Raw genomic sequence first — 24,952 nt, forward strand, 5'->3', positions numbered from 1 at the left:
CAAGTCTGCCTGAGATGTAATTAGACAAGATAACAGCTCTCCCAAACTGGGCACTGAAAGATGAATTCAAACCTGAAAAGCTAAAGCAACGCAAACATGTCAGTTGAACTTTAGCTAGCAATCTCAAAAGTGATGAACCTCCTGATATTTTTACACACATTACAAAACTGTTCAGGACCTCAAAGGATGCAATTTTAAGGTAATGACAGGTTTACAAAGGAATTTATTTTAGGATAATCATTTCCTCATTCAGTATGCTTCCATATGCTACAAATAAACAGATTTATCAAAGGATTTCTCCTCTCAAAGGTAATAAAGAGCTCTTTTAGCATCTAACATGGCATACTTTTGGGTGTGCAGTGTCTCCTGATGAATTGCATACTTTAGGGAAATTATTTTTTCCCTCCAGAAAAAAAATCCCATTACTTTTACCACAGAAGTTACATTTTTCTTTGGAAAATTTTGTATGTGTAATTTGGAGGCAGAACTTAGTTACTAAAATGCAGGAAATCAGTGTATCAACTCTGTTTTCAGTAGAAAACATAATGACATCTTAAGTGTAGACCTTGTGTGTCTCAGAAACAGATAAAGCTCAAACAAAAATGTGTATCCACAAAGACTTTACTAAGAAATCTAAGAAGTTCTTATATAAAAGGAATCTGGATGAAACTTTTTCCAGTTAGCTTTATGCAAGGAGAAATCTGAGTAACAGTCTGAACCCACAAAATCAGGTACTAGAAACAAGAACATAGCGAGAAGTTTCTGGACGTGATTCCCTGAAGGAACCCTGGCTGAAGAGCTACACTGAGCTTTCCCTCACAGCTTCCTACATCACCTTGGCAAATGTGAGCACCACTGAATGATCATATTTGAATTTCAGCAACTCTCTCAACACCCAGCTCAAGAGCTGCCTAAATACTTCCTCTTAATTAATCTTCCTTGAAAAGAGATGAAATATATTCACTCTGGATCATAAAGTTACAATGCGGGCAATTTTAAGATGTTTCAGTTTTAAGCAAGCAGGCTTTCAAATCTTAGTAAGTAAGAGCATTCCTCTGGTTTACCAGCATCACAAAATAGGTTTGCGCCAGACAGGGCTGGGTGCGCAGAGGGAGGAGAGAAACAGTTGAATCTCTTCAGAGGAATGTTATGCAGTGGAGTCAGGCACCTACACGCTACTAAGGACTTGGTTTGTAGTGTCTAGAAGCAGCAGAATATAATGCAAAGCAGGTGTAACTAAAGACCAGTTCAAACTGCAAACTCCCGTTCTGCTTCCCTGCATAAGACATGCTGAGAATGCAGCAGATGAGGAACACTGGAAGCAGGAGAGAAACAGCATTAACACCATGTAATACAAGAGCACCTGGAATAGCTCTAGGTCAAAAAAATAAACAGAGCAGTAGGCAGGAGCTGTACTCCAAAAGCTGACGCAGCAAACTCTTGTCACAGCAGGCTAGTCCCTCCTCTGCCCAAGTGCTACTTATTTTTTCATATACCTGAATACTGTACGCTACGGATCAGTGGTGAAAGTTCATACTAAGAGGTGTCATTATGTCTACTAAGTCTTTAAAAACCAAGTAAGCAAAGTTTTATCCTCTGGTAAGAAGTTTATAGTACAGCCATAAAATGTCAGCCTGTATCAAAAGGTGTAAGAAGTTCCACGTTGCTCAAAAGGCAGTAAAGACTCCCATGGTATTTTATTTTCATTTCATTCAGGATCATAAATTACGATTCTACCCTTTGAAGGCCTCAAACTTTATCCTCTTTTACTAACAGCTAAAACGAAGGATTAATCCTAGAAAGAAATTCTGAAAGTCGTTGCACAGCTGTGCTTTCCAGCAAAGGAAGAGTAACTTGGGATCAGAACTCCTTACTAGGTTTTCTCGGACCTAATCTGCTTGGGGAAAGGTAACTTTCCTTGCCCTTCCCACCACATCCAGCAGTGCCCCTCACCAGAATCAGACCGTGGAAGTACAACTCTTCTACTCAGCACGCTGTCAAGAGACACACTGAGAGCTCTCCAACTATAGGAATAATGATAAATGTAAAAACCTTGCATATAAAGCAACGGAGTAACTCAGAGGATACTTAACACCCATTGCTCCTCCAACCAGCTCGTTAACATTTTGCTATCATCTGTCCCTACACATTATTTCATCCTTTTAAGATATATTTATACGTAGATGATGTTCTACAGCACACAGTTACGAGAATAGGCAACATTTTCACAACTTTCTTTTTTGTTTTATGATACTTGTTAAAAAGTGAGCTTTTTCTGACAGATTAATTTAAAAAACATGTTTCATGTGTTCAGTATAAGAAAGCCAAAATTACTCTAGACAGGAAAAGCATTTGATTTCCAGATGCTCTTATCAGAAACTTACAAGGAGCTAATGATTAGATGACAGAAAATAATAGCTCACCCACTGAACACATCAGCAGGATTACTACACAGTTCCTGAAGAGATGGATAAGTCTGCTTAACAATTGTTTATCTTCAATGTAAAGTTATTTCCCTCTAATACCAATCTATCTTGGAAAGTCTCTGCTCTTAAACCCCAGGAAAAAAATCCCAAATATGAAGCACAATGCCATTTATATTAAAATCTCCCTAACATTTCAGTAATCTGCATCATTAATTCTCTCAATTATACACATTTCGTTACAGCTTGCTAGCCTTGTTTCTGTGCTTAGAGTAAGTTCTCCAGTCAGATTTAAGAAGCGTATAGAATTGATGGGGTACTTATTTTAGTCTATTGAATCGATTTCAGTTGAAGGAAAAGCTCCAAGATCTGACACGATGACCAAACATAGTCTTAATTCGGATTTCTGTCACAGTTGGCTGTCTGAATTGACATCTGTAAACCAGTAATATTTATTATTTAAGGAAACAGTTCAACTTACTTCAACTCCAGTTCACGAAAGCATACTTCTGAGTTTGCTCACTTCTGAACCAAGCATTTAAGTACAACCTAGGCCAGTTAGACTTAGGTACCAAATGAAAGCAATGCTGACATAAATATATTAACCCCCGCACACCTTTTCTTATGAGTCATATTCAATAACTAGAATTCTTTTGTAAAGGATACAAGGATTGTTGTCATCAATGTTGCAGTTGTCCAGGATCAAGGAGATGCCATCTAATTCATAAACCTAAATAAAAACAAAAGTTTAATTTAACAGATGTCTCAACAATACTAGTGATGTTTCATGCAAGAAATATGTAAAAATATAACAGGGATTTTTTATTTCATTAAAAATATTAAACATGTTAACATAAACTGCAGAGCAAATCTGGTATTAGCAGTGTCACAAAAGAGTAACACAAGCAGACATTAATTTCATGTTCTTCCTTCATTTAGCATGTGTTTGACTGAGGTATTTTCTATGTCGTGCTTCTCACGCTGAGCCAGAGAAGCTACGCTTATTGACAGCTCGTGCTTGCTTCCAGAAGGAAGAACCATGAAAAACTTCTGAGTGAAAAAAATAGGGAAAAAAAAAGTTGAAAATTATATATACACATGCACAAGAGTTAGCATGGGGACACGTGTATTCTGTATCTATGCAGCCTTCAAAAGCAATGTGTTACCTGTATGTACTTAAGCACAAATTCTTTGTATCAAGTAAGAGCCACTGACTTTTTCCCTTTGATAAGGTGTTCATTACGTTATTAGCAAACCAGCAAAGACAAGTTCTGTCATTTTTTATTTTCTATATATACATATACGTGTGAATTCACAAATTACACTAATACATGTTTGTGTGCGTATGAGATAATAACGTATAATCCTAATAGACTCACACATACATACACACTCACACTACCAAGAACTCAGGACAAGCTGATGTTAACAATAAATATGTAGCATAATTATCTTAAGAAAGGTATATACCTTAAGAAATTTATCTAGACTTTTAAGGTACAGTATAACACCATAAATCATCATGCATATTTATAGCTCCAGAAAGCGTCACGTATTTAAATGAAAACCCATTCTGAATTACCGGCAAAATTTCAATCTTGCAATTACCTTCTTAAGACATAGAAGCATTTTTTTTTTTTTTAAATTAGAAAAGTATTTTTAAAAATACTTCACAGCATAGCTATTCATTGTTTATATTATTATACTTTTATATTATTTATACTCTTTAAGCCACCCGGACATGGCCGTGGGTAACCTGACCTGCAATTAAGCAGGGGGGTTGGACAACGGGTTCCTCCAGAAGTTCCTTCAACCCCAAGCATTCTGTGATAGCCAAACCATACCTGTCTAAATCTTAAATTCTTTAATTCCTTAAAATTACATGTCAAACAAAAACCTGGTGGGCAAAGAAATTTAGACAGAACGTCAATTTAGGTTGTGGCTTGATGATAGGATTCTCTCTTCCATCTTTTTTTCCCCCCAAAATAAGGTATGCTTTTATGTACCATGTCAAACAACAAATCATGAAGTTTACATTGCAGGATGAATCAGATTTCTGAAATGCAAGTTCTATGGTAAAAGAGGAAAGTTAGATAGAAGGAGATTTAGATGTGAAATCCAAAATAGACTAATGATCAGTAAAACTGAATTCAGAGACAAATCTGAGCACATCCCTCTAACAAGTTCCTTTTCAGAAAACCTTATTGCAGTGTCTCAACATAAGAAAGTAGCAGAGATGGATATACAAAAAGGCAAGGCTGATACGTGAGAAAACTAAAGAGCATTGCTAGCTCTTAAGACATAACTGGCACATCCGTGCTAACATGCATAACTATACCTACATGAAATACAGCTAACAACAGAAGTTTTAAAATACCCATTTTCTTCCACTAAATTTTTGTGTTTTCTCCAAATGTCATGCATCATGTATGATGTCATACTTCAAAACTTGAACAAACAATGACCTTTCAGTAATACAGTACTTGCACGCGCTTGGGAAATGTTAGTTCTTTGATTTTCATGCTGTAGCCAAACTCGGATATGCTTACAATGTTACCTTTTATTTTCCATCAGTGAAACACTGAACAGTACAAATTAATCTAGATTAAGCACTGTCAACTGAAATAAACTAGGCTATCTGTTCCAGTTAGATTCAAACGAGACATTTGGTTAACAGAGAAAGTAAGTATTCAGGGAAAGTAAAATTTTAATTAAAATCCACATATGCTTCAAAAAGTTACTGCGGGAATATAATGAGATTCCTTCAAGGTTAAATGGGAACAGAAGCAGCAAGCCACAGCTTTAGCGATACCTTAACCTAAAAATCAGTTGCTAACTACCAGTGCCTTATACACCCACTGGGAGTCTCTTGAACACCACACAATTAAGCTGTACATATAATTCGACCGAGTTAGGCATAGCTTTTGTCACCATGCTTTAGTATGTCACCTGCGACTTACTACACACTGAAATGAACCAAGGAAAAGAAACCTTACAATGTTCTCACAAATCCATATACTTCCTAGAGTGACTCGTGAGGTAAAGAGCTTCAATTCCTGAGCAACCACTGCTAGAGAAGTTCCAGTCCACGCCCCAGGTGTTCCTGAACCACCAGTGACCCAATGAAACAGCATTTTCCGGTAACTTAAAATTCATGCCAGTGTACTGTAATGATCTGGGCTGCAACGTGAGCCAGTTCAGCAACTGCAGTTCAGAATTTTCCTGGTGGACAACACGTTGACCATGAGCCAGCAATGTGCCCTTGTGGCCAAGGCGGCCAATGGCATCCTGGGGTGCATCAGGAAGAGTGTGACCATCAGGTCGAGAGAGGTTATCCCGCCCCTCTACTCTGCCCTGGTGAGGCCCCATCTGGAGTACTGTGTCCAGCTCTGGGCTCCCCAGTTCAAGAAGGACAGGGAACTGCTGGAGAGGGTACAGCAGAGGGCTACAAACATGATCAAGGGAACGGAGTGCCTCTCTTACGAGGTCTGTTCAGCCTGGAGAAGAGAAGACAGAGGGGATCTTACCAATGCTTATAAATATCCACCCTTCAGGTGGGTGTCAAGAAGATGGGATCAAACTCTTCTCAGTGGTGCCTGGTGACAGGACGAGGGGCAATGGACACAAGCTGGAACACAGGACATTCCATGTGAACATGAGGAAAAACTTTACTTTGAGGGTGGCAGAGCACTGGAACAGGCTGCCCTGAGAAGTGGTGGAGTCTCCTTCTTTGGAGATATTCAAAACCCACCTGGACATGTTCCTGTCCAGCCTGCTCTAAGTGAACCTGCTTTGGCAGGGAGGTTGGACTAGTAGATCTCCAAAAGTCCCTTCCAAACCCTACGATTCTGTGATTCTGTGATTTCTGCAACAATAAAGCAGTTCAAATGGTCAAAGGAAGGAATCACTGTCACTCACCAGACTTTCCCACTTGCATGCTGAGAGTGTCTCAAATCTTCTCACTCTTGTCTGCCTGTAATCTCCCACACTAGCAGATTTTGTAATTATCGAGGAACCATCACCCCAGATCTCAACCTCTTACACACATTTATTGGAACTACACTGCCCAATAAAAAGAGGTCAGTGAATTTTCCCAACTAATCATTGGCCTCAGAGTTTTTTCTTTGAAGAGAAATGTCTGTGAAATGTACAGTGCAGAGTAAGGCAGTGGACTTTTTGCAGGGATCTTCTGCAGGGCTTAGGAAAGGTGTCAATATTGCACAAGCCTCAAATCTCACTTTAAATAAGGTGCAAAAATATCCTGCAGAGAAAACATGTAGTGGCTGGTGTGAAACTGGGTGTAACACATCAAGATTTCAGAAGAAACTGTAGACTGAAACTAAGGAATGGGACGGTTCTGGTGTCTGTAAATGTAATTACTTACATTGGCCTGTGTTGCAGAAGATCACTAAACTTACTCTCTATTTACATTATTGACAACATAGCTGGCCAATAACATGGAACTGCACTGGACTGTAACAAAACCATGAGGTTATTTTATTATGAAGAACTGTTATACTTTGTTCTGAACTACATTGAAGCAGTAAATGAAGCTGCAACCTATGCATAGGCTGAAATCTTGACCACATTTAAGTTAGAGACATTGCTTAAGACAAGTTTAAACTTAAAAAAAAAATACAGCTCTGCGCTAGTGATATCTAATGCTTCAGTCAAGTCAGTACCAAAAATTTTGCCCTAATGTTATTATGCCAGTTTCTGAAATTGTTTCCTAAAAAGCAGAAAAACAGAATATTCAGCATGCAAAGGCAGGTATCCATCTCTGCCAGTTAAAAATGGTATCTTTCACAACACAGCTTTTCTGTCCCACTTTTTCTGTCCTACTTGTTTTCTGTACTTGCCTTTGAAACATAATGCAGATGGGTATCATACCAGTGAAAAATTTAAATGTATTACACTTAAAAGAAAATGCCTTCCCCAGTGACAAAGTGACTGCAGTGACTTTTTTTCCTCTTTCTCTGAACCTGGAATTTAATAACGTATTTCAATTACTTAAACCAGACACTAAACAGAAGGCCACGTAGGCAGAGGTTCTATGTAAATATTAAACAAGAGCTTATGAAAGTGACCAGCCCAGATCACTGCTCTCATGGCCAAGGAACAATAAAGTGTTTTATTTGGATGCTTTGGACCATGTCAGTACCGACGAATAAGCTATGCTTTTTCTCTTGATAACCAATGAAAATATTCCGACCAAAATTAAAGCTTTTCTTTTATCTTACAGAATTCACATTTATTGACCAAAATATAAAGTCACTAGCATAATTAAGGATATCTGTCTGAACTACTTCTGATAATGTCCCAGTGTTTTCTAATGAAGTTCACAGAAGTAATTATCATTAACACAATCCTTCACATCAGAGCCCAGAAAACGTATAAATTAACTGTAGACTTTTTCTTGAATCTTTCCCTCTAGCAGCAATGGAGCCAAACTCAGGGTAAGAATGCAAATTCTCCGAGCATGACCATGCTTGTTACTGAATCTGCGTGCAGCTAGTAAAATGCAACTACAACCTCCAGGTCCGGCAACTATACAGCCAGTAACAGAAAACCTCGAGCAAAAGTAATCTCTTCAAAGAATCATTAGCACTTCAGGCATTAGAAACATTACTTAGTCAACTAAAAGAGCACTATTATGCAAAAAGAACATTTATGCCTTTAGACAAAAACAGCTTCAACCTAAATTATTCTGCCACCAGAATTCGGCTCATTCTCAGTCTTCCATCGATGCAGAAGGCAGAATAAGAAATGCGTTTGTTTCAGCCATAGAAATACATATATTTCTTAGAAGTTTTCTAGGTCTAACTATAGATAAGCAAAAAGAAATGCGTTCTCAAAAACATAAGTGGACTACTAGCAGCTTGAATAACCCATACTAACACTTGCTCTTCTTTTTACATGTTATTGATACATACATTGACAAATAGACAAATTTCTAGTTTAAAAAGCAGCTGGGGGTGGGAAACACATACTCTAGAAATGAGTCAAAAAAATAGGAGCAAGCAGGAAGCATTTATATGGAAAAACTCTAGTTACAACATTCATTACACATTTCCTACCAGAGAAAAAGTCTGTCTCCAACAATGTTTAGCTCCAGAGTATTAATTTTCAATTCACATTATGGAACTTAAAAGAAAAATGGTTTCTGGGAGCAACAAAACTGGCAAACTTCACTTCTCTGACAAATTTGATTTAAATTGGCTAATGCATACAAAAGCTGGAGGAGGCAGACTAAAGGAGAAGGGGGAAGAGTAACACAGCTGGGATGGCACGATCACAGAAAACCTAAAGAACATACTAAGGTCACAGAAAACACACCTATTGACTATTATTTTCTGTTTTCTCTTAGTACCCTAGATTACTGAATTTATTATCTTTCAACATGCTTCTCAAGAGCTGAATCATCAACATTTTAACATCCATCTTGCATGAAACAACAGCATCCTAAGCTGTATCAACAGGAGTATGGCCAGTAGATCAAGGGAAGCAATTATTCTCCTTGGTACTCATTAGACTGCAACCTACTCAAGGGGCTGAAGCTATGCCATGCAAAGAGAAGTTGAGGGTACTGGGGTTTTTTAGTTTGGAGAGGAAAAGGCTTCAGGAGAACCTGATGGCAGCCTTCCCATACCTACAAGGAGCTTACTAAGAAGACAGATCTGCCCTCCTGACTTGCATTCACAGTAGTTTAAATAGAGAAAATACAGTCATAAAAATTAAACTGAGAAGGTTCTGACTGGAGAGAAGGAAAAACATTTTACTGTGAGGATATGGAGCAGGTTGCTCATAGACACTGTGGGCATCTTGGAGGTCTTCAAGACTTGTCTAGACAAAGCCCTGAGCCAGCCTGCTCTGCATTCAGCTTTGAGCAGGAGGTTGGACAATGAACCTCCCAAAATCCCTTCCCGCCTGAAGGGACTTCTCCATCTCACTCCAACAAAAATGAAAGGCCTAAGGCCATTGAAAGAAGCATAAGTCCATTCTTTTCCTCACGTTAGTTCAAAACCAGACTCTTTCTACCCTAGTACAACCTCTTGGTTATAAAGCCAGAAAAAAGTTGTCAGAAACAATTTATCAGAGTATGTAGCAGACAGAAAGAGTTCTGCAAATAAAGAAAACAGCTTCAAGGATTAAAGTATGTCTATTATCTACATCCAGGAGGACAAAAAGTAATGGGCCCAACGAACAGAACATCCTTATTACACATTCAGAAAATATTGTTAACAGTAATGGTTAGTCAAGCACTGCAATACACTGAAACGTGAGTCTCAAAGACTCTTCCAGCAGTCTCCAATATTGCAAGTCTCCACAAATGACCCAACAAATCTTAACCATGAATACTCTAACAAGTCCTGCTCCGGACAGGTGAATAGTAATGACCCTTTGAGTCCTTTCTGTCTCTAAGTCTGCATGACTTTCTCAAACAGAAAAATCATACCAGAATAAATCATGCCAAAGAAAAGTGATCCAGTGAAATACACATTGGGGATTTGTTGCCAATCTTTGGTCACCATGAAAGATATGTTTAAGTGTTATTCCTTCTGAATGTACCACATGAGGATTACATAATGACTATGTAATGAGAAATATATCCTTCAGGCCCTGCCACCAAACAAGCTGACCAACAGGAGTCATTTTTCCTGGAAGACCTGCTCAACAAGACAGGTAATTAATGATTAGACATTTGGGTAGAGTCCAACATTTGATGTGAGTAACAGAGCAGCTTAATAAGAGTAGGAGTATATGAACTGGTTGGGTTGACAAACTGGCTCCTCTACAGCTGTGGTATTATTTCTTTTTTTATTACCATTTTATTCATTTGTATGTCTTGGGTTTGGGTTTTTTTTGTTTGTTTTTCCAAGCAGCAGAAGTGACAGGAGATTCTACTTCAAAGGACAAAAGAATACTTTAATCCCTTAGTGCTAGTGGATTCCTAGGTCTACTGCAGACTACAAGCACTTTGGCTTAGAATAGAGGCAGCTGTGGCTTGCGGCAATCAAGTCTATTATTGGAGTTCACCACATCCTGCAGATCTACTGAAATACTTGTGGACAGAGACTCCTTTCTCCAGGACATCACAGCAGACTTGCTCAGCTAGTTTGAGGGCTCCTTGCACCAGCATGAATGACTTTGAGAGCTAAGAGAGATCTTTATGTCCATTTCAGTCAAGGCAGTGTCCCCAGAATACTCTTCCACTTACTACACTATTTAGGTAAGCATGTATTTAATATTTTAATGCTTGAAATTCAGAAATCACGGCAACAAAACTTGTTGCTCCTGCTACATTAACTTCAAATGCATTCTCCCTCTTTCAGCATTATTTCCCAGAGAGACACGAGGTTTATTTCAACTCTTCCAAAAGAGTTGACCCTCGCTTCTTTCTGGGAGATAAAAAGAAAATAATTTTTTAAAAAATAAAATCTTAGAATCTGCAAGTGGGATTACTTTGTGATGTCCTAAAACTCTCCAAAGAGAATCGGTTTAGAAGATGAAGGTTTTGGCCTTACTGAGGGGGAAGGAAAAGAAGAGAACACAAAGGTACCAAGCACACAAGCAGGACTGAGCCAAAACAAGCAGAAGCTAGAGTGTCCAGCTACTAGAAGCGGGTAACAAGCCATCTCAGTTGCTGAATAATTTTTTCCACTAGTCTTTCCAAGAGAAAAACACAGGAGTTTCCAGCCATTGGGATGACAATATAAACACTTGAGAATTCAGAATAGGTTCCCGCAAGAGACAGTAACACAATTGGTTCATTTGTTTTTTAAACAATTCAGCTTTCATCATTCACTTATTTACAGTTCCTGACACAGAAGCCACTTTTCGGTAACAAACAGATGCTGCTCTGAGGAGCAGGCTCTTAGCTCTTTTTAAAGGTTTAGATCTGCTACTTAACATGGAAAGAGTAAGATCCAACACAAGATGGATTTCACTTGAAACACCCAATATTTGCTAGTCTTCGCCTATCCTGGCAGCTGCAGTAAGAGAAAACAACAGTGCTAGATATCATCCAGTATTAAACCACCGTGCTTTCTATCAGTTGATTTTGTACAAATTTGCAACACAGTATGTTTCTTTACTTCTAGTCACTCATTATTTTATTCTCAGTCCACTAAAAAACAGTAATCAAATAGTCTTAGTTTGCTGATTTCAAATCATTGCTATAAAAGAGGTTCTCTTAATTTTTTTCTTTCATCAGAATAAAAAAAAGAAAGTTAAAGGAAATTATGTAAGAATTAGCTATGTGACTAGATCTGAGCTGAAGACACCACTTATATAAGATCATCAAAATTTCAAAACCGTATTTTGTTCCAAAGCAGAATGAAAACTGCAGCCTTCATATTACTCTAAAGTTCTGAAAAAATACAGAGATAAAAATTGGGTAAGTCACGTGATTCTTTTCAGCCACTATAATTGCCAATTGCAATAGGAAGTTCCAAGTCATTCTGGCAAGCCACCTCTGTTTGGGTGGCTGCAGTATTTTTGTCAAGCTTAACAAAGCATTTTAGGCATCTCCCAATTAAAATGAGGGACTTTGATTTGTTGGTTGTGTGTACTGGGTTTTTTTTCTTTTCAGTTTCACAATTCGTATTATGTTAGAATAGCTTTTCTTCTGGAACAAAATTCCAGACATTCCATAAAATATCCCAATTTTGAAATTCCTTCACATTGATAGAAAAACAGATTATCACAGAGCGTTTCTGTTCCTCATTACCGTTCTACACATGATCACGCACTCTTCTAGCCAAAAATCAGCACAGTCTTGTGACTCCCTATTAACCTTTTCACTATTACTCATGCCAACTGTGGTGCTTAACTTCATTTCTCCCCCAACCGCCTGCACACCTTCTTTGCTACTGCCTTCTCTCAATATTCCAATTGCTCCTTGAAACCCAGCTGAAATACCCCTCAAAACTGCCAGCTGCTTGGAACTTTGAGTGAGTGGTAATGGAAAAGGAGGAAAAGCAATTCAAATTCATACCCTCTTTTGATGAATCCACAACCTCACTGAAGCCACATGTGTTATCACTCTCCCACATTATTACTGTATTCCAAAATTCCTTCCACTCCCAACATCAGGGATTACAACTCTTCCTTAGAAACTTCTGAATTCAGCAAGCAAAATTAAATGCCAATCAGGTATTCTGCGCTCTAAAAATGACTTTTGTGGTGTCCACAATTACTTAGCATTCTTTTTTTATTTCGCTTTGAGCCAACAGTTTAAAAAAAATAAATCAATGTCAGACATATAAATTCATCTGTGGCAAAGCCAGTAACAAACAATACTCCATGAAAAAAACACGTGAGAGAAGATCTACGATGATTTAAAAACATACGATGATTTAAAAACATACAATGATTTGTGGTAGTGATTGCTGCATTTTATGGTAAAATTCTGCAGCTGAATACAATAAGATGCCACACTGACTTGCAGTGCTTGGAGTGCACTGAGGGACTCAAGACTAAAAGCAAAGTAACAAAACCACCCAAGTGGTGGCGGTTTCCCATAACTCCCCAGAGTTTCCTATTGCAATCACAAAGTGACCTTAGTAGTGATAAAATTTTTAAAGGAAATGTAAAGATTAAGTTATTGAGAATATTTTTATTTCCCCAAACTTCTTACCCAAGAGGGGTGTGGGGAAATAAAAAAAAAAATAAATAAAAAAAAAAAGAGAGAAAGCTAGTAGGTTTGAAGATCGAAAACATAAACATTATTAATGGCATCCACTGTTCTCTGTTTCCACATTCCCTCATACGCAGAGCTTCCAAGATTTTAGTGACGGGTCAAAGAACAACTGTTAATTTTCTAGTACGTGTGTAGAAGACGTACACTCCATTACATGTTAAGTGTAAAGCTATCCTTGATGATAATTACTTTTTTCAGTAGGTTAAAGCATAGTAAAATAAAGCAAGTGTTTCAGGAAAGGCCTGTAAAATGCCTTTCTAGAACTCTACAGAAATTGTAAATGGTAGACTGTGGGACCCGGCTGACTATTAAAGCCGGAAGACAGTTTAATGGTGTTTGCTGCTTGTGTTTTAAATCAGACCAGTCAGGGAAGCCTTCAGAAGTCTGAAGCCAGCCATACAACTCCATTGTTTAATACCGCCATAAATAATAGTTCTCACTGAGCAATGCCAATTTCACACTCCATTTTATATGAAACGATACATTTTCCAAGAAACACATAAATAACAGAACTATGGTCCTTTCCAAAGAAAAAACCCCAAATCTTGCAATTACAATAATTTATTTTTTTTTCAGCACTAACAGATGTGGTCTCAATATAGTAGAGAGCAGTACGTACAGCCTACTGGGGACGCTTTAAAAGGAGGTTAATGCAGGTGCAAATCAAGTCTCAAGTTGGGAGGAAAGAAGTTTTAGACACTGTTCTGCTGAGACTGATTCATATCTCCTTCCCAGAAACGTTTTCTTTTATGATACCTTCAAGTCACAGAGTATTCTTCATCCAAAATAGGCCGGGTGATACACCATTTCAAATACAAAGCAAAGCAGGTATGCTTTCTTTCACTTTTCAAAAATAATTAGTTGGCTTCCTTTTGTAATCCTGTACAAAATAACAATCCTGGTCTAAGCACTTCCCTGTAAAGCCCTTTAATTTCTTCCTCCAAGTAATTTTATAACAAAATTCAGTACAATTTTACTCAATGGCTCAGTACACAAATAAATCTCAGCAACTTTCACTTTCAAGAAAGGTAAGAGAAGGTTGAAGCATTCAGCTTACCTTCAGAATGAGGACTATGTCCTCTTTTAAACATGATCAAACACCAGGCCCCTTTCAATCCTCTTCCACAAGCTCTGTATACTCACTATCAGTTTCTACCCATATTACCTACAACAGCAGCAATTAAAACCTACCACATTTGCTTCATATGTAGCAAAAACAGACTCAATGACAGGTGCTGGGGTTCACACATTTAAGTTTCTTATGCCTCTCTTTGGCATTGTGCTTTTGTAGAAAGCATCTACCGCCAAGGAAAACAAATTATTTGTAAGCGGTGGCAAAAATAAGAAGCTACCATAAATTAAGTGATTATAAAATGAACAAAGTAACTTTTGGTTCAGTTTAGCATTGTTTACAAGTCAGATCAAATTTATTTCTTCATGACTGAAACAATGCCAGAAACTACTTCTGCAACATTTTTACTGAGACAACTATAGTCAGTGTCACACATTTCATGAATAAAAAAGCCTCGTGGTTAAGAACCTTGCCTGAAGAAGATACTCTGAAAACAGACTATCCCAGACCAACCGAATGATTTCTCACATGCTGAAACTGAAGATTAGAAGAAAACAGATGACTCTCATTGACTTATTTAAAAGATTTCACAGTACTAATGCAAGAGAAGCTGTGGCATGAGAGAAACACTTTTCAATGGAAAAAGTGTTCAAATACATTAAAAGAGGCTTTATTCAAGTTAACAATCAGTAACATAATGTGTCTGTTTGTGGTGCGCTGTGAAAAAAAATGACTTTCACAAACATATTATTTTATAAATTAGTTTTTTCTAAATCAAATTTGATTTGATTTCTCATCAGCTGTGTCTTACATAAACTAGTCATTTAACGAGAAGTAGGGATGTACTAATGAAGGTGTTTTGAATTGCCAACCTATTACAGGGTAGCTAGCAGCATATTAGCAGTATGCTAATACGAAACATGGAAAATATCAGTGTATGGGAAGATGACAAACCAGCATTTTCTGTCGGTTAAAGAGCAAAATATTAAGCTAAGGTTTGTAAACTGGTATAGTTGCATTAAACTGTTATTCTTTATCAGCTTCACCAAATAAGTGGGGGAGATCCCTGTGTACGCATACTATTCAAGCTTTTAATGTTCCTCACGTTTCAGAACAAAAAGGGTTTTACTTTGGTTTGGGGTCTTTTTTTACAGCTTTTATACAAACAGAATCAAATCCTCAATAATTCTAGCATTTTGCTAGTAAGGGTGTTTTGTTTTTCACTGAAAAAGAAATCTGAATGTTGATCCTTTAAAGAATGTTCATCATTCTGGATACTTGCAAGCCCTTTTGCTAACGTAACTGCACTTAAAAGTAACTGCTAGAGAGTTTCCCCATTGACAATCATTACAAAGTATGATTCTGGTGGCATAAAGTTTTCATAACTTTTCCATTATAGTTTTGGAAAGTCCCAAATTGCCAATGGCAAACCACGAAAGGATTCAGAAAGCAAGCCAAATTATGCTTTAGGTTACACTAATGAAATAGTTCACTTAGCCCCTTCCAGCAGATTTCTACAAACATACCAATATGTAAGAGCAAAATAAATCCTTGCACCTTACACTATACCCCTGTGAAAGCCGAGGAAATCAGTTATCAAATGACACGGTCCACTTGCTTCATAACCCGGGTCAACTGCATTCTGAAATGCCACTGCCAGCTCAGAATACCTATCCCCCCGGAGCACCCTTTGACAAACAGATAAATGCAATACTTGGCAAACATCTCCTGCAGGTTGAGAGGGATCTGTGTTTTGAAAACCATTTTCAAGGAAAACAAACTACTGAGAAGGTTAGGAACTACAGAATGTCATGAGGTTAATACAGGAGCAAGGCATAGCAACTTCAAAACCATGTGCTGCAGTTCAAAAGATGTTCAAATCAACTAGTAATGAGTTGTTAAAGGTTTACCTACACAGAATGTCTTGAGCCCCGGGGGGGTCTCTATTGCCCAAGCTGATGTGACCCAAGGTCAATTTCCTCACACTGCGATCAAAATAAGTGTAAGAATCATTACAAGAGATGCAGAACATAGGGTGGAAGGAAGGAAAAGAATCATCAACCTCTTCTCAGGTGAGCAATATACTAGTGAAGTCTGAAGGCTGCAACAAACTTGGGTCATTCCAACTCATTTCAGCAGAGCTTCTAATCGCATTAGTAAGAGATGCAGAGCTGGGATGCCAGGCTGCAGCACTGGCTTGTGGCTGCCCTTTCTTGCTGCACTTGTCAGATGGTCCCTGAGGGGCTGTTGGCTCATGACAGCTAGCGCTCCTCTGGACATTCAGGAATGGCTGGGTATACAGTGTAGGCTATGGGCTCTTCCCAAGGAGAGGTATGGGAAAGGCAGTTCTGTGATTTGATTTTGGTGGGGGAAGATGAAGGTCAAGGAAGAGAAGCCCACAAAAGAGAATTCTGTCATGTGGATGTGAGCCATGCCAAACTCTGCAACTTGCTCTCTAGGCTAGAAATGGTTCCTAACACATTTTACTTGCTGTACCCACCAGGGACTGGCCCAGTCCTCATGTGACATTGACTGTACTTCTTTGCTGATGATCCAGACTTACAGAAAGTTGAGCAATTATTCTCTACATTTATCTGTAAATACAAGGTAAAAAATACACATTTTCTTTTAATGATTCACCAAGCATAACCTTTGCACAGGACCAGATTCTCTTATTAAGATAAATTTAGCCACCTTGTTGAGATTAAGATCAACTTTACATTTAGAAAACACAAGAATCCTGATGTTGTGATTTATATGTCTATAAAAGCCATATATTTAGTATGCATGATATACAATAACTCAGGTATGCATGCTCTAGCACTAAATTTCATGCTGAAAGCTTGCTAATGCCTTAGGCTATTGAGCGAGATGATACATGAAGCTGCACATAGGAGATTGCATACTAGTTTCTTAATTTACCTCTAAATTACAACTACCAGAGGATTTGGAGTATTTGTGTCTCTAAATGTCTTGCTGTCTGGTAATAACAACTGCAGGTACTATGAAAGTAAAATTCCCAGCTTCTAACTGATCTCACATATTCATGATGAACGGGTTCTAAGTTTTTAAATTCATAAAAGTGTTGTTCAAATTGTTTTTAGAATTCCATAATAAATGTATCTTTTCATATAGTCAATTTACATGAAAACATTATTGTACAAAACAAGACGTGAATATATATCCTCAGGCACTAAGCCAACTGTTTATAAAATTTTAAATGTTCTGTTTAGCTTTAGTGATATCGTTATTTCCTGTCTTGGAACAGATCATTAATTTGATTACAGGTCTGTACCTATAAAGACAAGATTGCAGGTTCTAACTGAAAACTAAAAAGAGATTTTGTTTCTTGACACAGTTTCATTACTCTACATTAAGTATACATATACACCACGTCATTAAAACTTCATTAAAGGAAAAATTCACATGCACAGCGCTCTTCCTAGGAAGTCCGTTAAAGAAAAAAAGATCTCATATGATTGGAGCTGGAGGGTTCATTTCAGTAGCTGAAATCTGTACCAAAATTAATGCAATCATAAAATTAAGAACTAAAAAAAAAAATGTTTCTAAGATCTACAAGTCACTATTTTTTATTATTTTTTCAAATAACAAAGAAAACTTCTATAGGAGTTTATTAATAAACACTGTTTTCTTTGAAGTTCATTTTCAAAGGGACGGGTCGACACTTTTATAGAAAAGCCTGCAGGAGCAGGTTGACAGTAATGGTGGGTCAGAAGGTGAGAAGAGAAAAAGTGTTGAATCAGAACCTCAATCAGCTGCCACCGGATTGATTTATCGCAGGGACATTAAAAATGATGTTTTTACTTTTAAAATTAAGAAAGCATTTTTAAGCTTTTTTTCTCAGCAGCTACAAATTATAAAAGCACTTTCATAAATACATTAAATGGTGAGGTGCTCACGAAATTGTACAACTCGCACTGGAATTAAAAGGTAACACTCTCAACCACCAAATACTCCGATTGGATCACAAGTTCCAGACGAACTGGCATAGGGATGTCCTCTCAAATTGTGCCAGCTTCTCATGACTGGAGCTGTGGTGAACAGGCACAGCTGAGACAACTAAATAGACCTGGGTGGAAAATACCAAGGTAGTGATGTCTAATTAAGTTCAAGGGAACATAATTTAGATGCAAGTTCAAGGGAACTTACCAGTTCCATTATTAATTTTCACTGAACTGTTCCCACTCCTGTTGCAGGCAAAACACTACAAAAACACTACATTTTTTTTTTAAACTACAATACTGAACAATTGCTTGAAATAAAACCCTTCTATATTTCCAAAGCCAAATACACAATCTTAAGTTTGCTGGACTAAAGGGTGAAAGGATTATTAGAAAAGCTGGAAACTGTCCTACAGAAAATTCCAAGCCCTGAACAGCTCCATGGGTAGTGCCCCTCCTTTTCTAAAAAGACGGAAAAAAATTGATTTGGAGGTAAATTTCGCAGTTTACCCTTACTAAAACTCAACAGAAGTTTTGCCAACTTTAGTATGAATTCACTGAGCTCCATAATTGTGCTCTAGAACAGTAATTTCTAGACCAAAAAATCTAAATCCTTCTTATTTTGTCACAGGTAAGATTAATGTCAAACCAAAGCAGACTGTAATGCTAACACACAAAAAAGAAAGCAAGCCACTCACTAATTATTTTAGTTTGTGAAGAATACAAAACCTTTTATTTTCTCAAGATGAAGCTAATCCTCCTACTAAGCCCGGTTTCAATGTTTCACTTGAAATATCAGTCAGATTGTAATAACTTAAAATACTCAAGCAACCCAAAATACTGCACGTATCACCTCAAAAATTATTGGACTGAAATGAAGCACTCTGGGTAGTTTTACTTCAGAGGCAGTCAACAATCCAAAAGTTTTTGCTATGCTTAAAAGCAGCAAAATTGTATTTCAGCAATTGCACAAGCAGAATGAATCTCAAACTTAAATTAAATACTGCAACAGCCTCAGTTATACCTATTCGTATTGCAAATGGATCCCTTGCACTGGGTGTTCGGTTCCTCAGGAAACCATTATCAGGGGAATATAACTTCAATGGTTTGTATCATCTCTAAATTGTACAGTGAAATACATTGTTCAAGACATACATTTTTGGAATTTGTAGTTTTCAAAGTACTGTTGGCTTGCAAAGTAACATTTTTCAGCCTATGTAAATTCATATAATTTATGTTCACATGACATTTTTCATGTTTTCAAGCATCAGTGTTGGTTTTCTTTTTTCCTTTTCACATCATTAAGACTGCTCCATAGCTCATTTTTAACAAAGTTCATTGAGAGATGCCAAAAGACAACATCTTGCCACCAATGAAAAAAAGATCTAACAAGGTACGTAAAAAAAAAAAAAAAATAGAGTAAGTTCTAATTTAACAATGCAACTTTTTTTCCCAGGAATGGAACAAAAGTTATGATTCTTACTCAAGAGATTAATTAGTCTCATATTTGAAAATATCTTTCACACTATATATGAGTAATACAGTCTAAACACTGCTTGTGGGAAGATTAGTAAATCAAAGATGTACAATGCAATTAGTTTCAACCAAAAATAAACCCCCTCTTCTGTATTTTTTTCAAAGGCGGCCACACACAGTAGTATATTGAGGCAACTATCAGTTTGTGTGTATGTATATACGTATACCTACGTATGTATGTATATAGAATCATAGCATAGTTTGGGTTGAAAGGGACCTTTTAAAGATTGTCTAGTCAAACGCCCCTGCCAGGGGAAGGGACAACTTCCACTAGACCAGGTTGCTCAAAGCCCTGACCCTGAACACTTCCAACGAGAGGTTATCTACAGTTTCCCTGGGTAATCTGTTCCAGTGTCTCACTACCCTCACAATAAATAATGTCTTCCTTATGTTCAATCTAAACCTACTCTCTTTCAGTTTGAAACCATTACTCCATGCTGTTTCACTACAGACCCTGGTAGAAAGTCGCTCTCTATCTTTCTTATATGTCCCGTTTAAATACTGAAAGGCCACCATAAGGTCTCCCTGGAGCCTTCTCTCCTCCAGGCTGAACAACCCCAAATCTCTCAGCCTGACCCATAGGAGAGGTGCTCCAGCCCTCTGATCATTTTTGTGGCCCTCTGCTGGACCCACTCCAACAGATCCATGCTGTTCCTGTGCTGGGGGCCCCAGAGCTGGATAGAGCGCTCCGGTTGGGCTCTCATGAGAGCAGAGTAGAAGGGCAGCATCGCCTACATGCTGGCCATGCTTCTTTTGCATGTATATATTTATATAGTGTGTGTATATATATATATTCATCTATATATTTATATACTACATATACACACATAGGTGCCTATATATAAAAAAATATACACAGACACATGCCTATATATATAATTATAAAAATTACAGATAGTAAACCAGAAAATAGCTAATTTCTATTGATTATCAATTTCCCTATTCCCTAGAATTAGAGAAAAAAATTCCGTTTCATGAAGGAGAACAATGAACAAGACAAGAACACCAGCCTGACAGAAAGGTTATATTTGGAATTTCAGAAACAAATTGTTACAAGTGTGTGAGTTGATGTTCAAAGTACATGTGAAACAAAGCAGAGCTCTCCTCTGTACCTCCTTCCTCAGATCACTAAAAACTTTTACACCTACAGGACATTTATAATAACCCACTAGAATGATTGCATATTAGTTACTCTATTGAACTTCAATCTTGCTTTATCTTGCAAAGAATGACTTTGGTCAAAATCATCCCTTATTTGTGTATCACAACTGCCAACAATTTCTATACTTATTTTAGCCATTTAGAACCTGCACGCAGATACTCTCTCAATAATAAGTGGCAAAAAAGTGCATTTCAGCATTTCAGACTGTTAGGAAGCACCCAAAAATTTAGCAAGTCAGTCTTGCAGACAAGGATTGTTTGGGCAGACTATGTTTGTATATGACTTTTCTTTTCCAAGCAGATACAACCCTGCTAGAGTCCACAGAAGCCTGTATCAGTGTCTGGAAGGTGGATAAACAGATGTGCAATGCTGTTGTCTGTTCAGTTACTCTCTCTCATGCTAGAGATGCATGGACATCCTCCACCTGAATATACACTGATTATTAGCAAACACTTAAGCTTACCCTACTGAGTGATAACCTTACAAGCAAGAAATAAAATCACGTTGGAGGTGCAGGTTTCTTCTTTCCCAGAGAAAAGCTTAGCATCAGGATACATGATGGAAGCAACCAGTCCTGTGACGTTTTCTGGTGGAAACGCTTGGAGGAAAGATCAAAGGAATCTTGCGACCAGTCTCTAATCAACTAAAGCTTAATACATACAATCAAGCCATCACCTTGGCTTTGGCAAATCTAGCTCATTCTGCATTTCACAAACAGCAGAGGATTAATTTAACATCATCTTGCTGCTCTGAGTTTCAGCACAGAGATCATTTCACACTGTATTTTTATGTTACTCCCACTGTTACAGTATCTAAATATAGGCAGTGCTCCATTCAAGGAACTTAAACTAAAAACCAGTTGTTTTTTCCAGTTTTTTTACTAGATCTTTGGTCAACATCCCTTTGAAATCCTTCCAGCAAACCACTTCTGCCATAACAAACTGAACAAGTCTGATTGATTGCAATTATGATGTGTGAACTTGGAGACATGCAGTTTTAAACATTTAAATGCTCACTAACGAGGCAATTTTTATCTTTGCCACTTCTTTATGGAAATACTGAGCTTTTTTGATTAAAGAATAGAAGTTTTTCAAAAAGCACAGTTAATGTGAACTGCCAAAATAAAGATATCAATAGACTGTAAAGGGAATATTACTAAGTCTGTTCTCCCTCAAAACACAGACAGATCCTCAATATTTATGAAGTCCTCAAACAATGTGAGAGCTGAGATATTTTTCTAAAATCTCCTTAAAGATTACAAGTTCTCCTCTCTTCATCTGTTCTACCCCTGCGTAGACAAAAGGCAGCATGAAAAGCCAGGCAGGCTTCTTCCAATCATTGGTTATTGACAGCAAGGAGATTAGATAATCTATAGCTAAGAAGAAGGATGCAAAAGTGATCACCACTTATGTTTATATTATTGCAGCCCTCTAAAATTATTGGGGCTCTCCAAAGAGCCCTGCATTTCAAGCAGAAAAGATAACCAAATGGGACCCTGCAATAAGAGCTGAACAGGCAGAATCTTTGCCTACACAGACATGTGCACCCTCATTTCTAGACTCCCTCCCTCCCTCCCACATGCAAATGAACATGCACATGTTCACCTAGTGAAGACAACACTTAACACCTAGTCTGTGGGAGTGTGCAGTGGAAACATCTCTCAAATATCTAGTTTAAGAACAAAAGAGCAAAATGTGGACATGGTCAATACTGAATGCTGACTAGAATGCACTTTTGTGCACTAGTATTTTATTAAACCTTTAGCAATGGGCAAAGGGCTTTGGCTTTCATAATATTCTTTTATAATTCTGCCTCCTCAGAATCATCTATTCTTGTTACTTAATTTGAGATATTTATTAGGAATAATTTATCAGAATTGGCACAAGCATTTCCACAGTTAGCATTAATGCACAGTTGTAGTACACACTTCTCAACTTTTACAGAACACCCTTCACAGGCTACCTGCATCTCAAAATACCAGAATATCATTCCCCATTTAACATAAATTCCAATTAAATTTTTTTTTTTTTTTTTTAGATCTAGTTAATTGCTATTGTCCTATTGTATATACATTAAGTGGACAGACAGCTTGAGCTGAGCCACCCGTGTTCCATGACAGGTGAGACATTCCTCCCTTCAGAGCTATGCCTCTAAGAGGTCTGTAAGTAGCACTAAGAGCTCAGCACCAGAGAGGCAGCTCTCTCCCACTCCCTGCTTCCAGCAACTATACTGCCATGGAGAAACCATGGCGCTGCTAATGTTCAAGGATGCAAAGAAGGAACACTAAGTGGGTCACCTGCCCAGTCCTAGGTGTTTCTATCTTTCCATTCCCACTGTCCCCTGACCTCCTGTCCTGGTTTAAGCAACACAGGACTAATTTCTCTTCTAATGCTTGGGAAAACCGCAGTTCTAGACTCTATTGTTTGAATTTGTGAAAATATTTACTTTATAGCCAGCTAGGCTATGTGGGATTCAACGTCTCAGCATTTTCAAGCCTTGCCAGGTGCAGGGATGAGGAGGAGCAAGACCTGGGCACTTGATCCAAGCTGGCCAAGAGGATTATTTCATACCATGAACATCACACTCAATATAAATTAGAATATTTGCTGCGTATCTCGCTCTCTCTCCATTGATGGCGGCGGTCCAGAGAACTTCTTGCCCCAGTGCCAGACCCCTGAGGCCTTCCCTCAGGGGAAGCCATAGTGCTTGCAGTGTCCAACACTTGCTGTCCACTGCTGGGAGTGCACAGCTTCCTACTGTTGGCTGAGTATAACCCTTGTATATTTTATATTACTATTGGGATCAATACTAGTTCTTTAGTACTATTAATGTTTATTATCTTATTCTATTAAATCTACTTACATTTCAACTCTTGTGTTTCCTCATTTTCCCCAATTCCCCTCCCTGGCGGGGGAGGGGTCATCAGGTGATGGAATAATTGTCTAAATGGCAATAAGTTGTGGGTTTCTCAAACCATAGCGCCCCCAAAGGGTCGGGAAGCCTAAGCAGACAAAAGTGAGGTGTGGGTTTTTTTCCTACTTATATAAGCATGATCTGAAGAGTGTAAATTTACAGTCATTAATCACAGTCCATCACCTCTTGCTACAGAAATGACAAAACCAAATCAGAATTAGGTTTTTGTCTGCCCATGTGCTGAAGAAATGATGCACCGTAACAGTAATGTGACATCAGTGTATCAATTCATTTTAGCAAGTATCAAACCACTCTTTTCCATTCTTTCATATTTCTCAAGCGTAAAGCACAGCCAACCGATTCAAATTTTAAATACTGCAATGTACACATACAAAAAGGATTTGAGGTGCATAAACTTCTCAAATACCCAAAATGAAATTTTTTTTGCTGCTATTTTTGTCTATAAGTTAAATTTTTACCAGAACAAGACAAATACAGCATTTGAAGTGTTGGTGTAATTGCTCATTTAGAAGGAAAAAGAAGGCTTTTTTAGCATCGTATCTCATACCTTTTAATTTTATGTTACTGCTACCACCAGCAAAACACAGTAAGTGTAGAGAAATCAAGCCACTGCAAAGTCATTTAATGTCCCCATTTGCTTATGTAGGAACAGAACTATTTTCCAGGTCTGGAATAGGCAGTTTTCCTTTTACAAATGTGAAAGATGTAGGAACTCTACAGAAAACTTTGAAAATTCCAAAGGAAGAGGAAAAGTCAAGCTCCAGTATTCGGACATTTTAATTCCAACACTCTATACAATATGTCAGGTACCCCTTTTGGGGGAATATTTAGAAGCTTGGTAATAAATTAGTGAAAAGAAAACAATCCTGGAGAGGACTGTTTATGTTGGAAACAGTGCACAATTTCATGAGACTCATTTCCTCTACGACCTAACAAGATTACAACATGCAGGAAAAACCAGGCTTACCACTCAACCAGGTAGACCCTCACTGCCTAACAGAGCAGAGTTTAAAAAAAAGAAAAAGAAAAAATAAAAAAAAGGATGACGATTTCCACCTCCCTCTCCCATCCCTTCTGGTTCAGCAGCCTTTAAAAATAAGACTATTCAAGTACTTTGGTTCCCTTTGGGCACTGGCATCACCAAACTTTGCTCACCCATCG

General features: G+C 37.8%; 1 protein-coding gene across 1 annotated transcript in view; it reads right to left on the reverse strand.

The window, feature by feature from the left end:
* ATXN10 (ataxin 10) overlaps positions 1-24,952 on the reverse strand; it is a 103,597-nt gene that overhangs the window by 14,366 nt on the left and 64,279 nt on the right. Inside the window, exon 10 of the mRNA XM_074149088.1 lies at positions 3,090-3,153. Within this exon, the coding sequence (XP_074005189.1) occupies positions 3,090-3,153 (64 nt within the window). The remainder of the gene's footprint in view (positions 1-3,089; positions 3,154-24,952) is intronic.

Source organism: Numenius arquata, chromosome 1 (assembly GCF_964106895.1).
Source record: "Numenius arquata chromosome 1, bNumArq3.hap1.1, whole genome shotgun sequence".
NCBI classification, from domain to species: Eukaryota; Metazoa; Chordata; class Aves; order Charadriiformes; family Scolopacidae; genus Numenius; species Numenius arquata.